We start from the raw sequence: 24,983 nt of genomic DNA, 5'->3' as shown, positions 1-24,983 counted from the left end.
TGTGATTTGAGTCCCACCCTTTACCTGGGCGGAGAAGATGGGTGGAACCACCACGCCGAGCTCGTCACAAGCCGAGAGCAGATGGCGGCGCGGCGCCGTGTTGGAGGCGCCGCCGAGAGCTTCGCCGGGCGCGAGTCGCTCCGAGGACCCGGTTCGGACGGACAGGACGATGACCCGGGTCAGTGAGTTCCATGTCAGGTCTCTGTGGAACCTCAGTAAGAACCGGCCCATGTCTGCGACAGGAGAAAACAGAAGTGTTGTAAGCGTCCTGAGATGCCTTCACCGCCTTCGACTTCCCGTCCATTACCTTCGTACGTTCTGCAAAACAACGACTTTCAGCGGCGACGAAGAAATCCATCGTCTCGGTTCTGAACGTGATCTGGCTTGTTGACGGTGCCGAGGTCAACATAGCGAAGCTAAAGGTCGCTCTGAGGAAGCTTCGGCGGTAGACCTTCTTCTCCTGCTGCTCCCGTCAGGCCTCCACCCAACCCTCTCCTCTCACACCATCTAACCTCCGGTCCAACCCTCCACCTCCTCTCTGGTCTTCCTCCAGACCTCCTCCAAGCTCAGCATCCTTCGACCCAGATCTCCTCCATCCCTCCTCTGTCCATCTCCGTGTCCGAACCGTCTCGCTGTGCGATACCTCCAAACATGGACCGTGTGCCGTCCCTCTGAAGGACTCCTTCCTGATCTTCTCCGACCTCCTCACTCCCAAAGAGGAACCTCCACCTGCTCTAGCCTGATTGTTCCACTCTGGTGCAAGACTGTGATCCAAACTGTGATGTTTTGAGGAATGGAGAAATCCTAGTTTTCCTCAGAGAACGTGCCTGCGGAGGTTCTCAGTCATCCAGGTTTCTGGCTGGTGAATTCTTGTTGAACTCCTCTTGTCCTGAAGCTCTTCAGTTCAGGACCGAAGAAGCCTCTGGGATGAGGGCTGAAACACCTTCAGGGGAAGAAATTCGAGTCCGGTTGCCGCGACGAGAAGATTTGTCCGAGAGAACACCTGCCCGTGGAGGTATTTGAGACCTCTGCATCCCATCGTGCCGTCCCTTTTTAAAGAGTGAGTTGTCGCTGCAAAAACCCGTCGGTCGCCGAGGGTTCGGGTGGAGATGAGACGTGTGAAGGACCTGCCGGAGCCTCTCTGTGGAAAGGTTGAACCGACTCCAACTCGCTCCGAGGTCTCCGGTTGGATTCCCGCCTCCATGTTCTCCCGGTGTCGGCGTGAGGTTCCTCAGGTGTGTCTCTATAAGCCCTTCCACCGGCCGTGACCGCCGGGATAGGCTCCGCCCCCTGGCGAGCAGATATCGATGGAAGGATTAGCGCTGCTGCGGGCGGAGCGACCCTTCGGTGCCGTCCAGTCCCCGAGTAGAATACATCTATTTATGGATCTGCAAGCATGCCAGGTGCTGACCTTTTTATTTCAGTGTTAGATGTGTGTATATTTTAGGTGAATAAATGGGCGGTGAATAAAGGTGTGTGGCGTGGAAGGTAAATAAATCCCAGAGAAGTGAGTGCCCAGGAGACGGATCATCTTTAATAGCATGTTGATACACTGCAAAGACGGGTGGAGAGGAATTCAAAGCGGCCCAGAAAAGTGACGGTTCGTATCTGTTACACTCGCCTTCCTTTCCTCCGAGTGTCTTCAGTCTCAAGTCTCTTTTCTCATAAAATACTTTGAGCAACATGGCGGCCGATCCGGACGGACCCGGACGGACCCGGACGGACCCGTGCGGTCGGTGAGCGGAGCGCGGGGACGGGAAAGCCCTTTGTCGGTTTCTTCCTGACAGTTCACGTCTACGTGGGCTCATCAAAATGCTACATTTGCTTCTCGTCACTCATTTAGCCGGGACCTTCCGTGCCTCCGGCGCACGGAGCTCGCACGGCGGTCGCACGGCGGTCGCACGGCGCTCGCACGGCGCTCGCACGGCGCTCGCACGCGGGCGCGGGTCCACGAACGCCACGCGAGGACAAACCACCGCACGACCATACGGGAAATACAGTGAAGGACAGAAACGTTCTGGGTCTCCGAAGGCAACGAAGACGCCTCTCTCATCCTTCATCCGTGGGATCACGGATACTTCAGTCATGCACAAAACATACCTTCTTTTTTTGGGGTGCAGGTGGAGGCGGGGGGGCAATGTTTGAAACGTTTGGCTGCCGACGCTCGAATCGATGTCATGCATTAAAAACGTCCAGGTGGCCTGAACACGACGCGGGCGTCCGCGACGGACGGCGTCACCTTCCGTGTTTAAGGCCAGTAGAAACATCACGTCCAACATACAGGAGCATGAAGGACGGAGATCCGGAGCGGCTGGAGGTGAAGGGTGGAGGCGCGGAGAGACGATACGGCGCCGCTGCGACCGAGCGTCCCGTCGGGGAAACCGTGAAAACAAAAAGAGGCGTGAGATAAGACGGGGTCGGGCGGGCGGGCGGACTCGCGGATAACGGACGGACGCTCTCGGGGCCGAAAGCAGGCGGCGTCCTTTGTGACGCTGCGAGGACGTGGTCTTTACCTCCACGCTCAGGAGAAACAGCAGCGCCGCAGATCCCCAACCCCATCCTTTGCATGGGCTTTATGGGGTTCGCCTTTCTGGAAATGCCAGATCAGAAGGTTAGGACGGGGAGGGCCGCCGCCGCCGCCGCCGCCGCCGCCGCCGCGACACACCCCAACAAACATTCCAGGGCTGTGAGGAACACGTGAGGAACGCGTGAAGAATGCTTGAAGAGTGTGTGAAGAAGGCATGAGGAACACGTGAAGGTGTTTCAACTGGCGGGGACGTCAGTCTATAAAGCAGCTCAGAACACACAAAGCCTCGGAGGGAAACATCGGCAGCAAGGTTGCATTTGGTTATCAGATCTGGAGGCACCTGGACAAGGTAGCTCTCCCTGAAGATGCTCCTCCTCTTCCTCCCAGAGGTCCTTCAACGCTTACAAACTGTGGCGAGTTGCAGGTATCCAACCGCTGGGATTGGGCGCTGGGTTCGTTATGTTAATGTGTGTGTGTGTGTGTGTGTGTGTGTGTGTGTGTGTGTTTGGTGAACGTAGGATGGAATTCTACCTGAGCTGGAGTCTGAGCGGGACACTGAGGTCCATGACTGAACCAGTAGAAGTCCCTTTCTTCTCCTGGGCCGAGGTTGGGTCGCCAGGACCTGCTCCGGGTGGTGGACCTCTGCAGGTGCTACCGATCCGGTAGCAGTCCATCATCTGAGATGGATCTCGGCTCGGCATTGCGTGTAGGAGAGAGGAGGTTCTGAAGAGCCTCCTCTGACCAGAGGAGGTCTCGGTTCGACAAAGACGACCTCTTTGACTCCGGCCCCAAGCCGACCTGCAGAGATGTTCGCTGAACAGAGCGTGGAGGTCTTCCAGACGACCGTTCATCTACACGCCCGTCCACCCCGAGGCCCCCCGGCGTCCTCTGCGTCGCCCGACGGTTCCCCGCTCGGACTCCGGCTCGGGTCCCCGAATCCTTACCTTCGTTCCTCAAACCGCCGACGGCGGGCGAACACCGGGTTCTCCGCGCCGTCCGTTAGAGCCGGAGAACCTCTGGGACGAGGAGGAGGAACGTCCTGGAGGAGAGACACCAGGCCCGGCCGCCACGACCGACCCGGAGGTCCGAGGACCTTCACGCGCTCCGGCGAGGGGAAAGCTAAGAATAGGCTGATGAACGCGTGACGCACGGTGGCTCACAGTTTTAGAAAAGTCCAGTTTGAGGTCCTCAGAGAAGATCACACCCGCGGCCGTCGGCGGATCCGTCCGACTTTTTGGTTTGGTCGTCTCCCCGCGCCGCCGGACGCTTCCCGCCGGGAGACGAAGGCGTCTTCTGATGTCGGAGCGCCGCGGCGCAGCTTCTCGGAGGAGGCGTCTGCTCTCCGTCTCCTGAACACGGCGGCGGCGAGGAGACGCTTCGCTTCTCCATCAGAGCTGGAAGGGTTGCTCCGCTCTGCTGTTGTGTTTGCTGGCAGGAGATCTTCTGCTCCTGCCAGCAGCCTGCAGTCAAGTGCAAAGGAGAGGGTCCTCGCCGTAGTTTGGCACACTTTTTTTCCAGGAGGCGTCGACTGCGCTCACACACACACACACACACACACACACACACACACACACACACACACACACACACACACACACACACACACACACACACACACACACACACACACACACACACACACACACACACACACACACACATGCACACACACACGAGGTCCTGGGGCTGAGGAGCAAACAGCAGCCGGTCCTCCAGCGTCTCCGTCGGCCGTCGGAACGATTCCAAAAAGGTCCCGGCGATTCTTTGTTTTTCTTTTTTTTTGGGGTTCGGGGCGGCAGCGGCGTCAGGGGGGTCGGGGTGTCGGGGTGTCGGGGGGAACGAGGCCCCAAGCAGGAGTTAAAACTGACAAAAACTGATAGAAATGTTTTTTTTTTCTTGTGTGTAATATTTCAAAATACATATGAAGTCAAGTAAAATCTTAAATATGCACTTTGCTCTTTTGAAAAGCTTGACTTTTCTTTTATTTCCTTTTTTCCCTAAATATATGCATATAAGTGTGTTTTCTGGAATTATAGCTCTTTAATCTGTATGTATATATTTACATTATGTACCGTTAAATAGAGAAAGGATAGGGGTAATGTGTGTGTGTGTGTGTGTGTGTGTGTGTGTTTTCGGGGAAGCATAACTAGTTAAATCCTATTTACACCATGCTCCGAGAGCCGCTGGGGGTCCGATGCAGCAGCAGGCGGGGGTCGGGGGGGATGTACTGGTGCGGGTGGTTGTAAGGCGGGGGCGGGGGGGGCAGCGGGGGCTGGTGGCCGTCGTCGCCGCGGGAACCGTCCGGCGAGCGGACCGGGGTGGAGGCGGCCGACCGGCTGAGCTGGTGCTGGCGGCGGCGGTGGCGGAGGCGCTGGTCGTGGTGGCGCGCGGGCGTCTGGCCCAGGAAGGCCTCCACGCCGCCGCGCCCGCCGTCCTCCAGCATGATGACCTTGACGATCTGCTGGCATCGGATGAGCGTCTCGGGCCGCGGGTCGGCCACGTCGACGGCGGGCCGGCGCAGCGGCGGCAGGCAGGGGAGGTGGACGGGGGCGCTCGCCGCCGGCCGGAGCTGCGGGTATTGGGGCGGAGGCGACGGCGCCGGCCCCCGGGGGAACCCCTGGGGCCCCTGCTGGAAAAGCAGCTCCCCCCGCCGGCTAAGAAGGGCCGCGCTCTCGGGACTCGGAGCCGCGCTGCTGCTGAGCCGGTACGTCTGAAGCCTGTTGTGAATTGACACCTAGTTTAGAAAACAGCCAAGAGAACAGCATCAAATGTTATCAACCTGGTTCCTCCGCTAGCATACGTCAAGCCCTCTTTTTCTTTTTTTTAGGGGTGGTGAAGACACAGCGCACACACACACACACACACACACACACACACACACACACACACACAGGGCATGCGTGGTGGTGGTGGTGGTGGTGGTGGGGGGGGGGGGCTCAGGTGTTCGGGATCAGCGGAGGTGTAAAATCATAGTGGCTGCTTTTTACACCCCCTCCTCCGCCCCTTCAACCCCTCGGTGCTGGGAGAACATCAGGTGTGTGTGTGTGTGTGTGTGTGAGACCGGGGTGGGGGGGTGGGGGGTTGGTGGGGGGGTGGGGAGTCAGTGCGACGTGAGGAAAAGGGGCCCGGTGGTTCCAAAGGGGACACTGAGGGCCCCTGTGTCTCCCTTCCAAACCACTGTGTGGCACCAGGGGGACAGCCAACACTGGGGGGGGGGGGGGGGGTCAGGTGGACCATCACAGAAACGAAGAAGAGGGAGGAGTGGAAGAAGAGCAGGAGAAGAGGTGAGCAGACCCACAACCACAGACGTCCACAGGCAACAGGCATCAGAATGCAGACCTCCGGCCGGCCGCCGGCTCTTTGCCTTCGACTAGCAGCTACTCCACCCTTCCTTTGCACCCCAACCTCCGGCCGACACCCCGAGATTAAGGAGACCAGGACAATCTGACGTGCGTAAAGCGTGGACAGCGGAGATCTCCTCCGGGCCGCCGGACCTTGTCGCCTGACCGGACGCAAAGATCCAGACGCGGGTCCAAGTGTGGAGACCAAAGGAAAGCGGGTCCTTCAACGAACGGCGTTCGGCGTCCCGAAGACCAGCCGTTCTTCTTCGGCTCCGAGTCCAGACGGCTGAAGTTGTGTGACATCTGCGGGTGTCGGAGTGGTGAGATCTTCCGCCTCTCGGCGAGAAGGTCCGCCCATGCGGGAGGTTCACCGGAGACCCCGGATTGTCCCGACACGAGCGAGAGGCTGAACTGAATAAGCGGTGAATTCTCCAAACTTAGAGAACCTTCCAGATGAGCAGAAGGAGCTCAACCGAGGATTTGTCCCTTTGACACCGGCGGGCCTTCTGAGGAGGCCAGGCGTCCATCCACGCTAAGCTAAGGTGAGCGGAGAAGAAGGGGTTTGCTGAAGACTCGCTGTCCCAGGCAGGAGGATGCCGGCTATTTCATGCAGCTCTCCGTCCTCCTGAGCTTTCTAGAGAGGGATCGCAGAGAAAAGAGAACTTTGCTAGAATGATTCCCTCAGAAGGAGGTTTGCGCAGGATGACCGCTGAGAAGAAGGCTGCAGCTGATTCTCCTCAAACGTGAAGAGCTGTAGGTGTGCTCCGCTGTCACTCCGTCCCACGAAATGAAGCGCATGTAGTTATTGTTCTCAAGAGTTGCATGGAGGTTTGCTCCGGTTCCCGTTGGATCTCCTTGGCGACAGAGACCATGTTGACCATGAAGACAGAAGGACGACCTTAACCTTCTTGGGTTTGACCCTCACCCAGGTGAAAAGACACCTTCGTTCAATGGAAGTCAAAACACGCCAGGGTTGATTCTGCGCCGAATGCGAATAAGAAGCCGGCAGGACAACCAGAAGCTCAAAATGTGAGGTTATGGTCCTCAGCCAGAAGACGGTGGAATCGGGGGTGGGCTCCTGGCCCAGGTGGAGGACTTCAGGCTCAGGTGTTGTTCAGGAGCGAGAGGAGACCGACAGGTGGATGGGGGGCAGCGTGGGCGGCGAAGAAGACGTCGTGGTGAGGAAGGAGCCAAAGCTCTCGGTTCACCGGCGGATCTACGATCTGGCCCTCAGGAGCTCTGGGCGGCAACCCAGAGAAGGAGATACAAGAGGTCGAGATGAGTTTCCCAAGAGGGGCGTCTCCCTCAGAGCGGGCCTGAGGAGCTCAGTCATCCTCGAGAGCCTCCACCTGGTCAGGATGCCTCCTGGACACCTCCCAGTGAGGAGTCCTGACCTCCTGCCTGCAGGAGTCCCAGGAGAAAACCCAGGATCAGCTGGTTCCGGGCTGACCAAGGAACATCTTTCCCCCAGAAGAGCCAGAACTCTGGGCCTCTGATTTGTCTGCTGCCCCTGAGAACCCAGTCCAGGGCAGAAGAAGGGCGGGCGGATGGTTTTAGCTTACTTGCCGGCGCGAGTGGCTTCAGCTCCACTGAGCTCACACCGATGTCACAGTGTAGAACTCTGTCACCCTGGATGTGCGATGTGCATCACCAGAAGTCCTCAGGTGTGTGTGTGTGTGTGTGTGAAGAAGGAGGCTTCCTAATAACACAAACACATTGAAGCGTGAGGTGCGGAGCCGCCGCCCGCCGTCCTCCAGACGCCTCCGACCGTAGGATGCCTGTCCTTTATCCTGTACTTTGTAATCCTGGGTTTTTTCCAGCTCCCCCAGGGGTTCTCCAGGGGTTCTCCTGGGGTTCTCCAGGGGTTCTCCACGATCCCGAAAGATGGACAACCGCTTTTCCGGGTGCCAACATCTAAACATGTTGTGCTCCAGGGGTTTGGGACCCGATGAGTCATTGCTAAGTTGCGCTCCACGGCCACCAGGCGCTACCTGCTGAGAACCTGGTGTGACCGGCGAGCGCCCGTGACGAGGCCCAATCAAGAGGCCCATGAGGACGTCTGAAGAATCCTTCGGCAGAAGCGTCAGTCGGCTCGGCGTTTGGCGTCGTCACAGCGAAGGAACATGTAAAGGTACAACAGTAGTTGGCGTTTCTATTCCAATGCTACTTTTAGACATCGGTGAAAGACGCGTCCCCTCTGTTGTTGGATTCCGACGTCTCCAAACTCACGCCTCCGGTAGGAACCCGTTCCCCGAGTCGCCCTCCCGCTCTCCCAGATAGATGTGTTTGGACAGCTGAAAGCTCCCACCAGCCACTGACATTTATGGCAGTCTGTGCTGTCGGGGCCGGGCGGCCGTGGAAAACTGACCCCGGGGTAAAAGAAGACAACGGAGAAGGAATACGTTCATCACGATGTTCACACTGAGCTGCAGGTATCATTGTATCATTGACCCAAAGGTCCGGCAGGAAGCGGGACGGCGTCGGCGAGGGGTCGGGGAGCTGAAGCCCATCCTGCCTCCGTGTCCCGTCGATATTTGAGCGTTTCCTATGGATGCACTGCGGGCGTTCCAAATGTCCTCCGGTCTGCTCCGGACCACCCGTTTGGGATTTGTCTTCTCGGAAGTCCTGAAGGAGGTTCTTGAACATCTTTGGCGTTTTGAGCGCTCGTGCGGCTTTTTGTCGCTCTTTCTTGGTTTGGGCTCGTCTCGCCCGCGGCGTTTCACCCTGCAGCACTCGCTCTCTCATGCACTCCCACCCGCTCTCGCCGGAAGCCCTCGGCCGAGAAGGTCGAGGCTCCGTCCTGAACTCCGTCCTGAACTCATCCTACCTCCACAACGACCGGCTCGGCGCGCTCGCGGACTTACCTGCCGTGCGGCACTGAGCACTTACCTCCACTGCGTTGTGTGCGCTCCTGTCGTCCGGCGGCTGGTTTCCTGGCGGCGAGCGGGTCGAGGGGAAAGAGGGGCGGCGGCGACAAAAACATCGGTCTTAAATTGTAATACTCAGTGTTGCTGCATCCTAGCAGAAGACAGAGGGTGCGCCGGAGAACGCCGTGACAAATAAATGACGAGAATTATCGATCCCGGCGGGTTTTACGAGCCCGTTTCGCGCTTCGTTAAATGCGCGATCGAAAGGCGCCGCCATCTTCATCGTCGCCGTTCCGCAATTATCTGTTACCCGGCGGCCGGCCGGCGGAAACGTGTGTCCGGCTAAAACGGGAGCGCATGCAGACGCACCTGATGGGGAGCCCTGTTTTCCCCGCAGCTCCAGCTGCGTGCCGTTGTTCTTGATGGAGTGTGTCTTGGATCCTTGCTGCTTCTCCAGCTCCCCTGCAGGGAAGACCAGGACACACACTGTTACCCCGATCTCCACCTCGCCGAGCCACGGACGGAGCCGGGGCTGGAGGAGAGCAGCAACATGGAAGTGTGCTATGCTTTCCCTAAAACACACACACACACACACACACACACTCCCCCCTCACCCTTCACCTCCTTCAAAAGCCACTCTCCATCCCCCTAATTAAGCTTCACAGTTGATGATAATTGCATGTCATCTCTAATCATGGTGACTAAATGTTGTTTTGTCTCCGGCTCTGTGCTGCATTCTAATTTTGACCCGAGCAGCAAAGGAAGCGTCAGGTGGGACCTTCAGGATGCAGCGCGCCGTGTCCGATTCCGCTCGCCACGCCTGACTGTGACTAAACAAGATGTTCTGATGTGAATCCGAAAAATAAATGCGGAGCGCGTGTGTTTGACTGTTGATGTTGAGCCGACGGGACCGTCCGTGCGCGATGCATGCGTGCGCGGGCCTACATGCCACGGATGCATGCTGTCGCCCGTCCAGAGAGTGGAAGGACGTCGTCCCGGTCGACCCGCTCCATCTGCCGCCGCCCGGCTGCAGGCCTTCACTCCCCCGGGGGGTTGAATCCTTCCCTGCTCGCCGGCCGGCGTGTTTTGCGTGGGCGCGGAGAGAACGCCACGCCGAGCGCCCGAACCCCTGGAAACTTCTCCTTTGTTGATGCCCTCATGAGGAGGACGGCGGCATCTAATGCCAGTAGATATCTGGTACACGTGCACGCAGAATACACGCTCCGTGTACAGTTGACATCACGCAGCCAATGGGAACGGGGCGAAATGAAACGAATGACACACGGTGCTTTTTTTCCCCGCCGTAGTATTTTGTGTCTCCCGAGTGTATTTACGAGCCTGAACCGTCGACGTAACGAAACGTTCGACGGCGACGCCACGGACGCCGTTGCGAAGGACCTCCGGCGCTTCGCTCGGACGGGAACGACGGAGGCTTACACTCGATGCGGATCTGCTCCATCTCGGACACCTCGGCTATCGACTCCTTCAGATCTTCCACGAACTTGAGCAGCTCCTCGGCACTTTGGGCGCAGAAGTTGAGAACCTGCTTCTTGTCGGAGCCAAAAGGCGAGAGGATGGTGATGGCGTGAGGGTAGTCTGGAGGAGAGCCACAGGAGAGCCACGCTGTACATCGACAAAATCGATAAGAGCGCTTTGTTTTGCTCGACTCGTTTGAAACCGCGAACGCAACCGACATCGACGGAATAGAAAGTGTATGTGACGGAGGAAGAATCCTCCCGGTTGGACGTTTGATGCCGGCCGTCCTCGGCTGGGACGGAGAGTCTTACATTCATTTTCAAACAGGTGGAACTGCATGCCGAGAAGGCCCATGGCTTTGCAGAAGGTGTAGGCTGCAGAACTCTTCTTCTTTGGACAAAGCTTCAAGATCTGTGTGCAGACACACAACCGGCGTTTACAGTCAAACAGTGGAAAAACTTTCTGAAATGTACTTCCCTCTTGAGCGAAGCCTCAACGTCACCCAGAAACACCCAGACGGGCCGGACAGAAGGGACTCGTTCAAAAGGCGTCGGGACGGCCGGCCCCGCCTCCGCTGCGCCGCTCCAGGGGGTGAAGGTCTTTCGGGGTGCCGGGGACACCCCTCTTTGGCACTGCGGTGGCGGCAGCGTTGTGCTGCACCGGAGGCGGAGGCCGGGCAGGCTGACGAGGGGAGGCGGCTCGGTCCAGAGACGGTGCTGGGCTCAGCGCAGCCGGGGGGGAGGCGGCTCGGTCCAGATGGACGGGCCGTCCCTCGTCACGGCAGCTCCTTCGGCGACCGACCGAAACAACCCGAAGGTCCGCAGGAACGGCGTCGCTCTCGGGAGACGCCGAGGAGCACGACGACTCGCTGCGTACGCAACCTGACAAGGTCTCTTCGACTACATGCAAACGCCGTCCACTTGTAGAGATAAAGCCCGTGTGGTTTCCGTCCAGGATGACGAGCCGCTATTCTAGTTTATTTGACCACAGTTGATGCTTTGCACTGAACATGTTACAGCCACAAAGGAGCAGTCAGACCTTCATGTTCACGTCTCTGATCTGCCTGTCTAACATCTAAAATGCATAGCAATGTTTGTTAAGCTAAAAGGTCAACTTGAAAAGCAACACGTCAATAATTTCACAGCATTTACAAAACATTCAGTTGAGACGGCGTCTCAAGGACGTCCACAACCGCCGTCTTCAGAGCTTCTGCACCCCCAATACTTTCTACGTGCTACGTCTTGTCAAACTACGGGGGGAGAAAATCTCTCCCGCCATCTGCGGAGGCCCGAATCCTGAACCCAGTGCCGGGTTCGGCTCCGGGACCTGGTTTTGTCACGTGCACAGGAAGGTGGTAAAAAGGTAAAAGGAGCGGCGGCGGCAGCAGCCCGCCTGGCCGCAGAAGACGGCTGCTCCGTCACTTAGCGGGGCGGCGGAGATGAACCGAGACGTCGCAGCGACACGCCGGAGCCGCCGCCCCCCCGACCCGGCTTCATTTGGCCGCCGGGGGGAAAGACCTCGGGCCGAGGGAGCAGAACCGGGCCCTGATGTGGGAGGATCTCCCGTCCGGCTTCTGTTTGGGCCCTCGCCTCTTCTCTGCGCTCGCAGCCGTTAGCCGGCGTTTCCTTCTGCTTGGTTTTACTGGACGGCGATCGACACTCGATATCATTGTGCGAGTGAGATTAAACCCTTTGGATGGACGATCCCATTGTGGCTGCTAATGAGGACCATAATTAGGCCCAACATTAAATCCTTGATGATTCCCAAACCTACATGATTTTGTGCTCGGCTCAACACCGCTTTATTGTTGCCCATTAAAGCTGCATTTACTGATCGCTGTTATTTTAGAAGAAATGGCCGCAAGATGAAATAAGGTGAGAGATGAAATGTTCTCACGGTCCACGAAGGCGCAGCGGCGCCGCAGGACAACCGAGCATCTTGCTTTTATGGTCCAGGCGCAAGTTTAATTCGCTGCTAAAGACACACTAAACACACACACACACACACACACACACACACAGTAAACAATTTTCAAGACCAATTAGCTTGTTTTATAGTTACCACGATGAGATCGTTGAAGAGGAACACTTCTCTCTGGTGCGCCGCCTGCTTCTGAGCCTTGTTGACGTCGGTCACTTCGAACAGGCGGCTGCAGCACACCAGCCTCCGGTGGGGCACCGACAGGACCTGCGGACACGCAAACATGTTGACGGGAGACGGGCGTCGTTGACGTTTAGCGTCAGCTTACGCCGTCTTGCCAAGCCGACGTTATTTAGGGGAGGTGGTCCATCACGAGGAGCCAGATGATGATGATAACGATGGGTGCCACCTGCGGCCTCTGTAACGGACCAGGACCGGCAAAATGATGATGCAATTAGACGACGACAGCCGGAAGCTTCGCACGGATCAAAAGGATCGTAAACTCAAACAAACGCGGGTTTACTTTCCCAAATCTTCTACCGGACGGTTCCACTCTGACCAAACTCTTCAATATCAGCGTCCTCGTGCTTCTACTCGGCTTCACCTGAGGATCCCTCCGGAGTCCGGCGTCCCTCACGGTTCCCTCCGGGTGCCCATACTTTACTTTCTCTACGCCGCGGGTTTTGGCCGCGTGATGTCCTGTCACCGCCGTGGATCGATGTCTCCTGGTCTGGCGGGCCAAGCTCAGCCTCCAGGAGACAGATCCACGCTCTCCTGCCGGCGGCTTCCTTCCACTCCCTCGCAGATCTCGCCCGCTGAGTGACGACACAAGCCCGTCGCCTCAACGGCATCTCGGACCGTCCTGCTCCGGAAAAACCTGCTTTGTGCGGTTCCTGCGGTCGAAAGATGCCCAAGGAGGGTCTCGGTCAACCAGGTCACGGTGAATTCTTGGCGAAGTCTTCTTATCTCGCAACTGGACTTGAATTTCTTCACTTAAAGACGTTCCAGCCTTCGCTCTCGGGGTTTTCGGAAAAAAGCCGGCAGTTATATTGGGAAACTCCCCACAGGTCATCGGAGCTGAGGAAGCTTCTCTGATGAAGGCCGAAACGTCTCCAAGTGAGGAAATTCAAGTCCAGTCCAGTCCAGACAAAGGCTCCTGACGGAGACGAGCCAGCTTCTGATAAAATAACACTTAGGCAAGACGGAAACGTGACCGAACGATGTTCTGGGCCGACGGCGCCTCTGCTTATTGCGGCTCCCTTGCTTGCGTTCGGTGCTGCTGCGACGCTTCCCTCCGAGGTCATACCGAGGTCTATTTTACACACTGCGGTTCAATGCGGAGGCCTGGCTTTTCCTCTCGGACTCCAGCGCTTTTCCCCATTTAAGCAGATTATACGACAAAAAAGGCTGATCCCTGCGGAGTGGGATCTCATCGTGCTGCCGCCCCCGTCGCCTCGTCCGGCTCGCTCCTCCGGACGTCCAAACACAGCTCTTCAGAACCAAAGACAAAAAGTGGGCCTTTTCAAAATGCAATTCATAATAACAATAATTTATCCTTTATTAATCCCTCGCGGGGAAATTTCTTCTGCGGTGGATGAACGTGAGCGCTGGGCCGCCACGGGAGCAGCGAGCTCAACCGCCCTCGGACACGCCGGGAGGAGCCGGGAAGCGGCTGGACCTCCTGCGCCGCGCCGACCCGAAGCCCGTGCAGATTATTCCTAATCTAACGCGCTGCGTGGAACAGAGACTCCCGTCAGCCTCCTTTCTCATAACCAATGACATCGGAAGCATGCGAGGACGTCATCAGCCGGCTCTCGCCTCCAAACAAAAGAGACGGAAGCCGCCGTTGCCTTATGATGAAAAAGCCCCGGAGAAACTGAACAAATAAAAAACAAGGAGCGAGAGACTCGCCGAGAAAACGTTATCCGTGTACAATAATTAGCGGGCCGTTAGCTGCGTTACCGGGGAAACGCTGGGATTGGAGGCGCTCAGCGGGAACCGCCGTATGACTCAGATCACGTCGGATGATATTTAGGTCGACCGAACTTACGTGACGGGAAAGTCCCTCTCAGGAGGACCATTGTTTCGCTTCTTTAGCTCCATAATGACATTTAAAAGCAGAATCCATGCGCCGGCGCACCTGCTATGATATTATTGGCGAGGGGAAACTATCTGAGTCCCATTCTGTACACGTTAGACAGCCGCCTCGGGCGGAGCGCTGGCTTCCTGTCTCAGCCATCCGTCAGCGCCGCCGTGACAAGCCTCCTCCCGCCATCCCACGGCGACTCATCCATCACCCGCGGACACTTGCAGCCGCAGGAAAGAGACGGGAGATATGACGGCGCCGTCCCTGTCCTGTCCCGGCTTCAATGTCGCGCCCAAAGTCAGCGGGAAATTCACTTTTTAAATTCATTTTGAATGTAATGGATTTAATGTATTGAAGAGTTCGTCCGGAGGCCGAGGCCAGCGGAGAGCGCGGTGTTTAGCGTCCGCCGAAGAGAAACCGGAGAAGGACTCCTCGGGTGGGAGGCTTGGGGCGCCGTGGCCCGGCGGGCCGGAGCCCAGCGTCGGCGCCGGTCCTGAACCTCTAGCTAGGCTCCGCTCAGACCTGGACCGCCAGGGTTCGCTGCAGAAGACAAGGAGTGCCGCATTAATAACTGAACGGGGCTAAAAAAGGGGATTTTCTTCTTCTTCTTCTTGGATTCCAGGTCTAAACTGGACTTTGTGGCCTTGTAGAGTTCTCCTTCCACGGGGAGTTTGAATAAGTCTGCGGAGCTGTGGGTATTGGAGGAAATCCTCTGCGGTGTCTCTGAACAAGGACAGCTGAAGGTCACTGCAGTTCTTGGCTTAGGTTTCTTTTTGTTTCATTCACGGCTTCCCTTTTGTTTCTCAAACCCCGGCGTTCCGTCTGAACGCGCCGGAGCCCGACCCGATTCTGGCCTTCGTCTGAGATTTCACAGGCTTGAATGGTTTGAAAGAACAGCTCCTAGAGATGGAGGCCGCTGGTATTGAAGCATCTGACGGCGTCCTGTAGGCCATGTTAAAAAGCTTTGCCGCAATAATACGGAGGTTGAACGTTTCCAGCCTTCCAGCATCATGAGTGGGTCTGCGGTCCGAGAGTCACCCGCTTACACAACCTCCACCCAAACACGCCAAACGGTGTCATACACCAACCATGTGGACTGTTTAAGACATCTCAGATGTGCGCTGACCACGTGCGTGTTAGAGAAGGTCCGGTGATGGCGGTCGGCGGTGGATCGGGCCGGAGTGATGACCACAGCTTGTAATCGCCGTTAATGAATGCGCTCCGCTAACCGTGCTGGGGCGAAGTGATGGCGAGAAGGCGTTGAAAAACGAATGCCTGGCCGAGCAGGGAGTTTGGAAAAAGTCCTTGTGCGAGGGAGGAAGGGAGGGAGATGTTTTCTGGACCGCAATATAAGAGCGGTGAAGGGGCACAAAGGTCTGCCCCCCCGGGTCTGAGGGCTTCAAAATACACTCGACCAGCAGAAGCTCGGGTGGACTTTCATCATCTGAGCTCCACAGACATCAGAAGATAATTAGCGAGCGGAAGCTCTGACCTCTTTCCGAGGGCTATCCGGGGTCGAAGGATGCACGGCGGCTTCGGCGACACGGCCAGTTATTAATCCGACGCGGAGTCGCACCCGGGGAGCTTTTTAACCTCCATATCTGGCTTTTTGGAGAGGACGGGGAGTGGAACGGAACTCAAAGCTGCAGTGTCAGCCAACATCTACACCAGCGCTGGCTCTCAAACAGAGCGAGCAAGATCATGCTAAGGTTGCTCCGCACCGGCAGAACATAGCTGCGGACCGTCTGGGTTAGCAAACGTTTGGACGGACAAAAGAAAGCGGTGGAGTCCAGGTGATGGAGCCGCTCGGACCGGAGGTCTTCCGGTTTCCTCCGGGTGCTCCGGTTTCCCCAAACACTAAAAACATGTGCAACAGGTCAGGATGAAGGAGAGTGTGTTTGTGAGCTCGACTGTGGGACAACAGATGCAAATTAGCCCACGGCTGCAGTCCGGAGGGGTGTGTTTACACGCATGTGTCATGTGTGTTCATTAACATGCACTGTCCCAAACAACCAAATAAATGAACATTCTGTCAGAGCAGCACATCTGAGGCCGCCATGCTTGTCACGGCTGCCATGTCAGCAGAGAACTGCCCGGAGGTACTTCCAACATCTCCGTCGCTGAGGCACGTCTGACTGCTCCAGGACACCTCGAACATCTTCAGCTGCACTGAGGAACCTCAAACATCTCTGAGTGCACAGAGACACCTTCTACATCTCTAACTGATACTGTTCTGTCTGCTCCAGCTTCTCCTCTCCACCTTTGTGCTGTGGAGGTGGACCTGCTGCTATGACAGAAGAAAAGTCCATCCCTCCATCCATCTCTCTCCATCCATCCATCCATCCATCCATCCATCCATCCATAGGTTATGTGATAACACGTGTCCTTACCGTTTTCATTCCCACGATGGATTGCTCGACCTTGGACACGTAGGTGACGTGGTCTTCGTTGGAGCGCAGCTCCCTCAGCTGTATTCTCTCATATATTCCAACCACCATGTCTCGTGGGATGTCTGCTCCATCATCTACACCTGTGTGAGGAGCAGGCTGGTGAGCACGAGGAGCCTTGCAGTGCATCATCAGGACTTCGAACAAGAACTTTACTTGTATACCAGAACCCCTCAGGCTGCCAGAACCCAAGCAGCAATACGGGCCCTCCGGTGAGCCTCCCTCATGTGTTTGGACTTTGCGAGGAACCCGGAGAGCCCGGAGGAACGCTCGGTGATCACGGAGACCCCAGCCAGAAGGGCCGCCGGGGGAATCCAACCCGGGAGCTTCTGCTGTGAGCGCTCACTTCTAGACCACCACGTCCCACTGTGTGGACACCATGTGGCGTACGGGACTGGTCCGCACCTCCTTGATATTCAGGAGTAGCGGAGCGTTAGAACTGAATCCCCCCAATGTGTCCTACACCTGAGCTCCACGTCAGGGATCTGAAGAAGGCAAAGTGGATTGAGGTTAATTGAGAAGAGGAAGGTCGACGGACATTTTTTTATTTTAGCTTTCCGGAGACGTTTGGTCACAAGGGCGAGGGGCGTTTCGAGGCCGACCACTGGACCTCTGGAACATCTGCGTGTCGGAGATCGTCCGACGTCTGCCGTCTTTCACTTTAACTCAAGTTCTCGATCCAAACCAGAAAACTAACCCCGTATAAACACCTTCGCCGTAGAACACGAGGAACACCGCGTATTGTTCCACCAGACCGGTGACCGGGCCGAACGGCACATTAGTGAAGGTGTCCGAGGAGGTCGGAGGACCTCCTGCCGTCTCCGGGGCGTCGTGGTCGCGCCGAAAAGCGCCGTAAATAAGAAGCAAGTGGAAAAAAACACTTTCTACTTTCAGGGGTCTGGAGATCATGGAAAGAAAGCCGGGCTTGAAGGTTGTGGAGAACGTTTGACACTTTTGATCCAGAACACCGACGTTCCTGTTTTCTATCCCTTGGTGTGGAGCAGAGTATCTGCAAAGTCAGAGTGATAAATGAAGGACTGGAGAGGCAGCGGCGGCGAGCAGGAGGCACGCCGCGCATCCTAATTTCAATAAGATGCCGCGATTGATTTTCCCGGTTAATTTAATTGCGGGGGGCGTTCCGGATGAAACTATTAGCGCTGTTCTGCGTCGACCCGCCGCTCGCTGATGGATTGGTCGGAGAGCCGACCCGCCGCCGCCGCGACACATCCGTCTCGAGGCGGGACGGCGGCTGCCGGTGCTTCTTCACCGCCTCGAAGCCGGCGGCGGGAACCTCGGTCCGTCACGCTGAGCGCATCGGCCCACCAGCGGCCGAGGAAGGGGAGGGATTTGAAAATAAAGCCGCCTCTTTCATTCACGGGAGTCGGACCGAGCCGGTGCCTCCTGCTAGAACGTCATTTGAACTCCAAGAGTTTCCCTCCAGGGTGAAGGTGCAGAGAACCTGCGAGGAACCGACGCTTTATGGCAGAACCATAAGTAACTGGTCCAAGACAGATTAAAAACAACTATTCAACAATCTTTCATTGATAATCGACGGCGCTTATCGGGGTCGGGGGGCGGAGCCTATTCCCGCCTGTCATTGGACGAGGGGCGGAGCTCGTCCTGGACCGACGGCGGGACCTTTTACAGAGACGTTCCCGTTCAGCCTCCCATCCACACGTCTGGACAACGCAGGGTCTCCAGTGGAGCCTCCTGGACCGTGAGGGGAACCCCGAGGAACCCATGCAGACCCGGGGAGAACGTGGAGCCTCACGGAACAGAAAGGCCCCTCGTGGGAATCCAAGCGTGGACCTTCTGGCCAGGAGGACCAGGTCGCTCTGCGAGCAGACAGAAAGCGGACTTACTCACCTCGCAGGTTGCGTATGAAGTCCTCCAACAACATCTTGCGGTCGGGCTTGATGTTGGGGCTGTACATGTCCGTGTTGAGCAGAATGATGGCGAAGGCCAGGATGAAGATGGTGTCCGGGTTGTGAAACTGCTGCACGATGTCGGGGTTGCACATGCAGTAGCGCTGGCTGCAGGACGCAGAGAGACACGGACTGGAGTTACACCATCATCTCCCTCCGAGGGGCAAAAAGTACCTTCTGCCAGACTTCCTGGCGGAGCGAGGACACGGACGGCGACGTGTCATGAATCTGGCGTGCGCGTGAGGACGAAGGCGCGCGCCGGCCGGCTGCCTCCGCGCTGAGGTTTGCGCGGCGTGTTTCGGTCTCTCGGGAGAACGCGGACGTACGGGGAGTCCACGGGTTCCTCCTCCACGGAGGTGCTTCCTGTGCACGGCGTTCGGCGCCTCCGCGGAACGGGAGGAAACAAAAAGCAGGACGGCCTTCCATCCCTGACGGATGGACGGACGGACGGACGGACATTCGCTCACGGCGAAAGGAGCGCCACGACCCGTCTTTGGTTCGATTGGGATCCGACTTCCCATCCGGAGGTCGATATGGCGTTTAGAGTCGGCCATCTTGGCGGAGTTCTTTCTGCTGCCAGACGGCGATGGAGAGCCGGTCGGTGAAAGGAATCCTGGGTTAGGGTTAGAGTCCCTGCGTGTGATTTGAATCAACGACCTCATCTGGAGCGACGCGTCCGTTGTGGAATCTGATGGTTTTATAAATGACACACATTATGACCCGCTTGAACGGGGACGGCGGAGAGGTTTCTTTGAAAGCTCCTCCGTGTCGCTTCCCTCCAACAGCTTGTTCACAGCTGGCGAGCAGGCAGACGCACCGTCGCCGTCGGAGAAGCGAGACCTGACAAAGCCACTAATTATCCCTCTGGTGTGCGCATGCTAATGTAGCGTCGTGCCGCAACAGCCCTCGGTTCAGCCCCCCCCCTCCCCCCTCCGGGAAAACACGAGTAAAATGAGGCACGAGGACATGAGGGTTTTTTTCAAAATAGTCCTTTCCAGCCATCGACCTACAAACAGAATTGTAAGGACGTGGTAATCTATTACTCCTGGAGGATTGAAGACGGGGTTAAGCAACTTAGCATCATGGTTGCTAGCTGCTGCAGCTGTAAATGACGGTCCAGGGAAGACACCCGCTGTGGACTGATGCACCCGCTGTGGATTGATGCGGGGCGTCAGGACCTTCTGAAGCTCCGTGATTGGACCACAGACCTGAACGTCAGCGCTGATCCGCTGGCCGCCGCTCCTTCATGAGCTCTGTGACGCAGCAGAGGGAGGCTGCTGCCTCTCACCCCCCCACCCTCAACGCTGCTTCAAATCCCCTTCACTTACTTTTATAGATTTCCCTCTCCGTGAGTGTGTGTGTGTGTGTGTGTGTGTGTGTGTGTGTGTGTGTGTGTGTGTTTGGAGGCATATCAAAGCCCAGCAGCAGGGGAGGTTGGCTCGTGGAGGCAGTGACGGTTACGCAACTCTGGTTATTTATAAACTCTCCTCCCTCGTCTCTTTACTGCCCCCAAACATCGCCGATGTCCATGTTTGCGACGCCTCCGGGGTTTTGGTCCCTTCATCGGCCGCCTCTCCCAACACAAGAGCGCCCGGCGGCACGCCGCCGCTTCCTGACGCTAATGGCGGCTCCACAAAAAAAAAAAAAAAAAAACAGAATGGCGAGCGTGGGGGGAGGACGGCGATGGCGGGGTGTCTGGAGAGACACCTGCCGCTGGACGAGACGCTCCGGCACTTTGTTTTCTCCAACAGCGGAAAGTCAAAGTGAAAGCGTCGGAACGGATTTCATCAGACCAGCATGCTTTCATATTCCCTGCATGGATGTGTGTGTGTGTGTGTGTGTGTGTGGAGAAGGGTCGGGTGATTCCGCATCAGCAAATCTCTGACCCGTAAAGAAATGTTTTCTTTGTGTTTGTGAGAAAGTGGGGTTGAGCTGCTCCCGTGAGCGCCGAGCGGCTCCGGCCTGGAGACCCTTCATTCTTGACTTTCACGCCGCGGCTGCAAAATATGTCGCCGGGACGAATCACAGACTGACTCCGACCTACGAGGGAGATTTATCTCCCTGACAATGGAGAGGATCTATGGCGGCATCCGTCCGGTCGCCGGCTCTCGGGTCGGGGGTGGATTGCCTCCGAGCCTCCGAGCCTCCGAGCCTCCGAGCCTCCGAGCCTCCACGCCTGGTTTCTGACCCTGAGCCTCCGCCGAACGGAAATCAGAACGGAGGCGTTGCTTCCGGGGCGCCCGCTTGGACGCCGGGCCGGAGACGTGAGGCCGACACTCGAGGACCGCCGGAGGTCGGACCGCCGACCTCTGCGGTCCGACGTCGGTCGGCCGATCTGACGTGGAACCGTACGCTGCAGTCCTTTAGCAGACGCTTTTAGCCAAAGCGACTTGCAAGACGCGTGGATGAGGCGGGAACGGGAGGGCGAGGCTGAACGTTGGATGGGAGGAGCTGGGAATCGAACCGCCGACCCCCCACGACCCCAACCCCCCCGGTGAGTAGGGTTTACCTGAAGGCCTCGATGAGACGCTCCACTTTCTGGGCTTCACCCTGGACTCGGATGTGGGCTTGAAACTTCCTCAGAGCTTCGTCCAGCTCCATGCCTGAGAAGTCCATCTCATCCACCACGCAGCTGAGGAGCAGAGCAGGAACCAGGAGAAGAAGGGGGAGGTCGAGAGGAGAGGCATCACATCAAGCTTACAGACTGAAACATCCTGAGGCACACACACACACACACACACACACACACACACACACACACACACACACACACACACACACACACACACACACACACACACTCCACAGCCCATCCAAGCAGAAAATCCTGGCACCGCACCCTAATGACGGCCCCTGCTGAGGAGATCCTGCTGAGGAGATCCTGCTGAGGAGATCCTGCTGAGGAGATCCTGCTGAGGAGATTCTGCTGAGGAGACAATGAGCCGGCCGTGCTGCTGGGAGGTGGAACCTCCTGGAGTCAAGATGACTTTGGGAACACGTTGGAGATTTTTTTCTTCCAAATGTTCCCTGTGTAACTTCCTGTCCTCCATCCATCCAACTCTTCTCTGGTCTTCCTCCAGACCACCTCTAACTACAGCATCCTTCTCCCCAGATCTTCTCCATCCCTCCTCTGTCCATGTCCAAACCATCTCGGTGTGACTTTATCTCCAGAACATCTACCACGTGCCGTCCCTCTGATCCTCTCCGTCCTCCTCACCCCTAAAGAGGAACCTCCACACCTCCACCTCTGCCTCCTATCTCCTCCTCAGTGTCTCCAAAGCAGACCCCACGGCTGCTCTTCACCTCCGTCTTCTCCACCTCTCCCTCTGGCCGACCCTCTTCTCTCCACCCTTTCCAAGCCGCTCCCACTGGTTCCTCCAGCTCTCCTCCAGCCTCTCCGTTCCTCTGGAGCGCTGACCCTCGCTGCTTAAAGCGCTCCGCCTTCTTCGGCTCCACCCCTGCGGCCTCAGCGTTCCTCCTGGGTTCTTCTCGTCCACGTTACTCCAGTCCTCCGTGCTACGGCTTCAGTGTTGTTCCAGGTCCCCGTCCAGGAGAGCCCGGGCCTGCGGAGATGTTCCAGCTCCGGGCCGAGCTGATCGTCCACGTTTGACATGAGCAGTGTCGCTTCCTGCAAAGGCCGGATGAAAAAGCCTCCCCTGAGCCGTTCTTCTAGAAGCCCGGTGAACTTCACATGCCCCCCTGGATCCGCTCCCGCCCCCCCAGCTGTCACTCCTGGTTCAGGTCCCGCCGGCCGCGACGCTCCTTCTCACCACGCCGACTCCAAACACCACGCAGGTGAACAAACACGCCGGACGCTCGCCGACGGCTCTGCGCTAACCTGGCGGGAGCCTCGCATCCCTCAGCACGGCCAGCCTTCCAGATGGGACTTTACAACGCTGGGCTGGCAGGTACACACACACACACACACACACACACACACACACACACACACTCACACACACACAGATGGAGCAGCCAGCGAGAAGGTGAATAAACCATCCGGCTTTTTCTCCTTCCAGCGTGACAAATTGTGGGCGTTATCAGAGAAGGTCTCCTCTGGGCTTCAGAGCAGATCTGAACTCACGCCTTCAACTGCCTCTGCCTTCATTGACCCCCCACACTTTAACTCCTCTTATTTATGCCCACAGAAACCAGGGGGGGCAGCGCCTGCTTTGCAGAGGACGGGGGGAATTGGAGTGGAAAAAATATATATATGTGCATACGCACACACACACACACACACACACACACACAGACACACACACACACACACACACACACACACAGGCTTGGTAAATCACCATGAGTGATTTTCACTTTCCACTGCAATCCCTCAGCAGCTCTCTCTCCTGCAGCCGGGTTTTATCCAGAGTGCTCTGTCACTCTCTGCACACACTCCTGTCCCACACCGTCCTCGACACCCCAAGAATAAGGGGGAGCACCCACGGGCGCCAGGGCGAGCGGCGCCAGGGCGAGCGGCGGCAGGGCGAGCGGTTGGTCGGGCGATCAGGCGAGGTGGGCCTGACGTGTCCGTGTTACTGTGCCAGGCCTGAAAGCCTGATCCCGTCGCAGGGAAAGCTTGAGGCCATTGAGGCCGACGCAGGTCAACCCTGGAGCCGCCGGCCTCCTCTGACCTCGCCGGGGCGAAAGGAGCTTCTTTGGAAAGAGAAAGGGTTTAAAAAAAGACCTTAGAGGTCCAGCTGGAGGCCATTAACCTGATTGCTCTGGATTGATTTGAAACCTAAAGGGTCCTGTGCTGAATGTGTGTGTGTGTGTTCAGGTATCTGGTCTTGTTCACTCTGACCTGCTTTGAAAATGATATCCTTCATGAGACAATCTGTGTACTTCTTATAAACCCTGTATTCAAAGTGACGTCTGGATGCATCTGAGCTCCACATTTTGAGGGACACTTTATCTGCAGCCGCTTCTAAAGAAGAACAGGGCGCTTTACTCCGTCAGGCCACCTGACCTCTCCGTCGAACCACCAGAGGGTCTACCGTGAGCGGCGGTTCACCAGCGGTTCAGCAGGCCAGGAGGAGTTGGGGAATCGCACCCGGGACGTTCGGCTCCTGGAGGACGGCGTCCGAAGCTGGACCGAGGTCCGGGAGGACGAGGACGGTGGCGTCTAAAGGTCAGGGAAAGGGTTCCCCTCCAAAATGAGGATTTGACCAAAGTTTATCTCTGCGATACTCACTCTAGAACGTCTCTGTTGAAGGGCTTCTTGCTGTTCCCGAGGAACTCCCCGATCATCTGCCGACTCAGACCCTTCCTTTGGAGCAGGAAGTGGGCCACGCCGATGGGGGTGTCCGGGATGAAGCCGCGTGAGATGAGGAACTGAAGGCCCTTGTCGGGATTCCTGAAAAGAACAAAAAGAAAAGAATCGATATCGACGGGCACTGATTAACTTGCGGCTCCTCAAAGCCTCGGCATCTCCTCACTCCACGGGGGGGGGGGCGTCACACCTCGATGTCCACTCACTAATTACAGGAAAAATAACGTCCGTGCACGAGTTCCAGCAGGACAGATGTGCACCGAGCGATAGCAAGAAGGACCAGGAGGAGAAGATGTCACCTCAATTCACGGTGGAGGAGTTTGCCATCACAGGAACGCCTCCGCCCTCCGTTAGCACCTCCATGCTAAACACGCCTGGGTGCTGTTAGCTTTATATGTGCGTGCTAGCCTGTAATGCTAGCTTTGGGTGATGTTAGCTTTATACATGCATGCTAGCCTGTAATGCTAGCGTTGGGTGCTGTTAGCTTTATATGTGCGTGCTAGCCTGTAATGCTAGCTTTGTATGAGCACCGGGTAATGTTCCCTTTTTAAGAGTGCACGGGTCGCTAATGTTAGCTTTGTGTGATGCTAACTTTTGCTGCATAAGATCACTTCATGGCTCTTACAGGAGAGCAGAGTGTCGTCCGTGGACACCCCGCCACCCGTCAGGGCTCTAATTCAGAAACTACATGTCCGAGTCCACCTGGGACACGTGGACCGGGTTCTCCTCCGGGGTCAGATGCTAATCGCTCATTCCAAAGCCTCTCATTAACCAAATGATTCATTTTACTAACGTTCCTCCATCAGCCACTGCAGAGCCTTTTGTCCTTGTCCTTCTGCCCGGCAGCGCTGATGAACCCCACCTGCTCTTCATTGCGTTTGCATTTCACCCGCTCAGCGACGAGTCGCCCCGACGGACAACGTGAGACCAAAGCGAATAGAAGAAGGTTGGAGGAGCATGGAATGCCCCTCGTCCTCTCCCACGGCGTCGATGTTGTCCAGTTTCACGTCCGGCCCAGAAGAACCATCTTCTCCGGTGTTTTTTTTTCCTATTCTGATATTCATCAATCGGGTTCTGCTCCCCGTGAAGGCCCTGCAAATACTTCTTCCGATACGAATTGAT

The 24,983-nt window shown here is 56.9% G+C and overlaps 1 protein-coding gene across 2 annotated transcripts in view; it reads right to left on the bottom strand.

Annotated features, from left to right (window-relative positions):
- Positions 1 to 1,513: 1,513 nt before the first annotated feature.
- Positions 1,514 to 24,983, bottom strand: part of iqsec3a (IQ motif and Sec7 domain ArfGEF 3a) — a 76,646-nt gene continuing 53,176 nt past the window's right edge. The window contains exons 5-14 of one of the 2 annotated variants that reach the window (XM_086147328.1): positions 23,784 to 23,945; positions 21,099 to 21,221; positions 18,531 to 18,697; positions 16,608 to 16,747; positions 12,273 to 12,398; positions 10,523 to 10,622; positions 10,173 to 10,331; positions 9,105 to 9,197; positions 8,758 to 8,801; positions 1,514 to 5,261 (exon numbers count right to left, since the gene is read on the bottom strand). In XM_086147328.1, coding sequence (XP_086003454.1) covers positions 4,689 to 5,261; positions 8,758 to 8,801; positions 9,105 to 9,197; positions 10,173 to 10,331; positions 10,523 to 10,622; positions 12,273 to 12,398; positions 16,608 to 16,747; positions 18,531 to 18,697; positions 21,099 to 21,221; positions 23,784 to 23,945 — 1,687 coding nt within the window. In that variant the 3' untranslated portion in view covers positions 1,514 to 4,688. The remainder of the gene's footprint in view (positions 5,262 to 8,757; positions 8,802 to 9,104; positions 9,198 to 10,172; positions 10,332 to 10,522; positions 10,623 to 12,272; positions 12,399 to 16,607; positions 16,748 to 18,530; positions 18,698 to 21,098; positions 21,222 to 23,783; positions 23,946 to 24,983) is intronic. The other variant, XM_086147329.1, reaches the window with a different exon arrangement.

This window comes from Fistularia commersonii, chromosome 5 (genome assembly GCF_037954325.1).
Source record: "Fistularia commersonii isolate RoL2024-O1a breed Wild chromosome 5, RoL_Fcom_v1.0, whole genome shotgun sequence".
Lineage (NCBI taxonomy): Eukaryota > Metazoa > Chordata > Actinopteri > Syngnathiformes > Fistulariidae > Fistularia > Fistularia commersonii.
The sequence above is the reverse complement of the archived record's forward strand: the minus strand, read 5'-3'. Positions and strand labels throughout refer to the sequence as shown.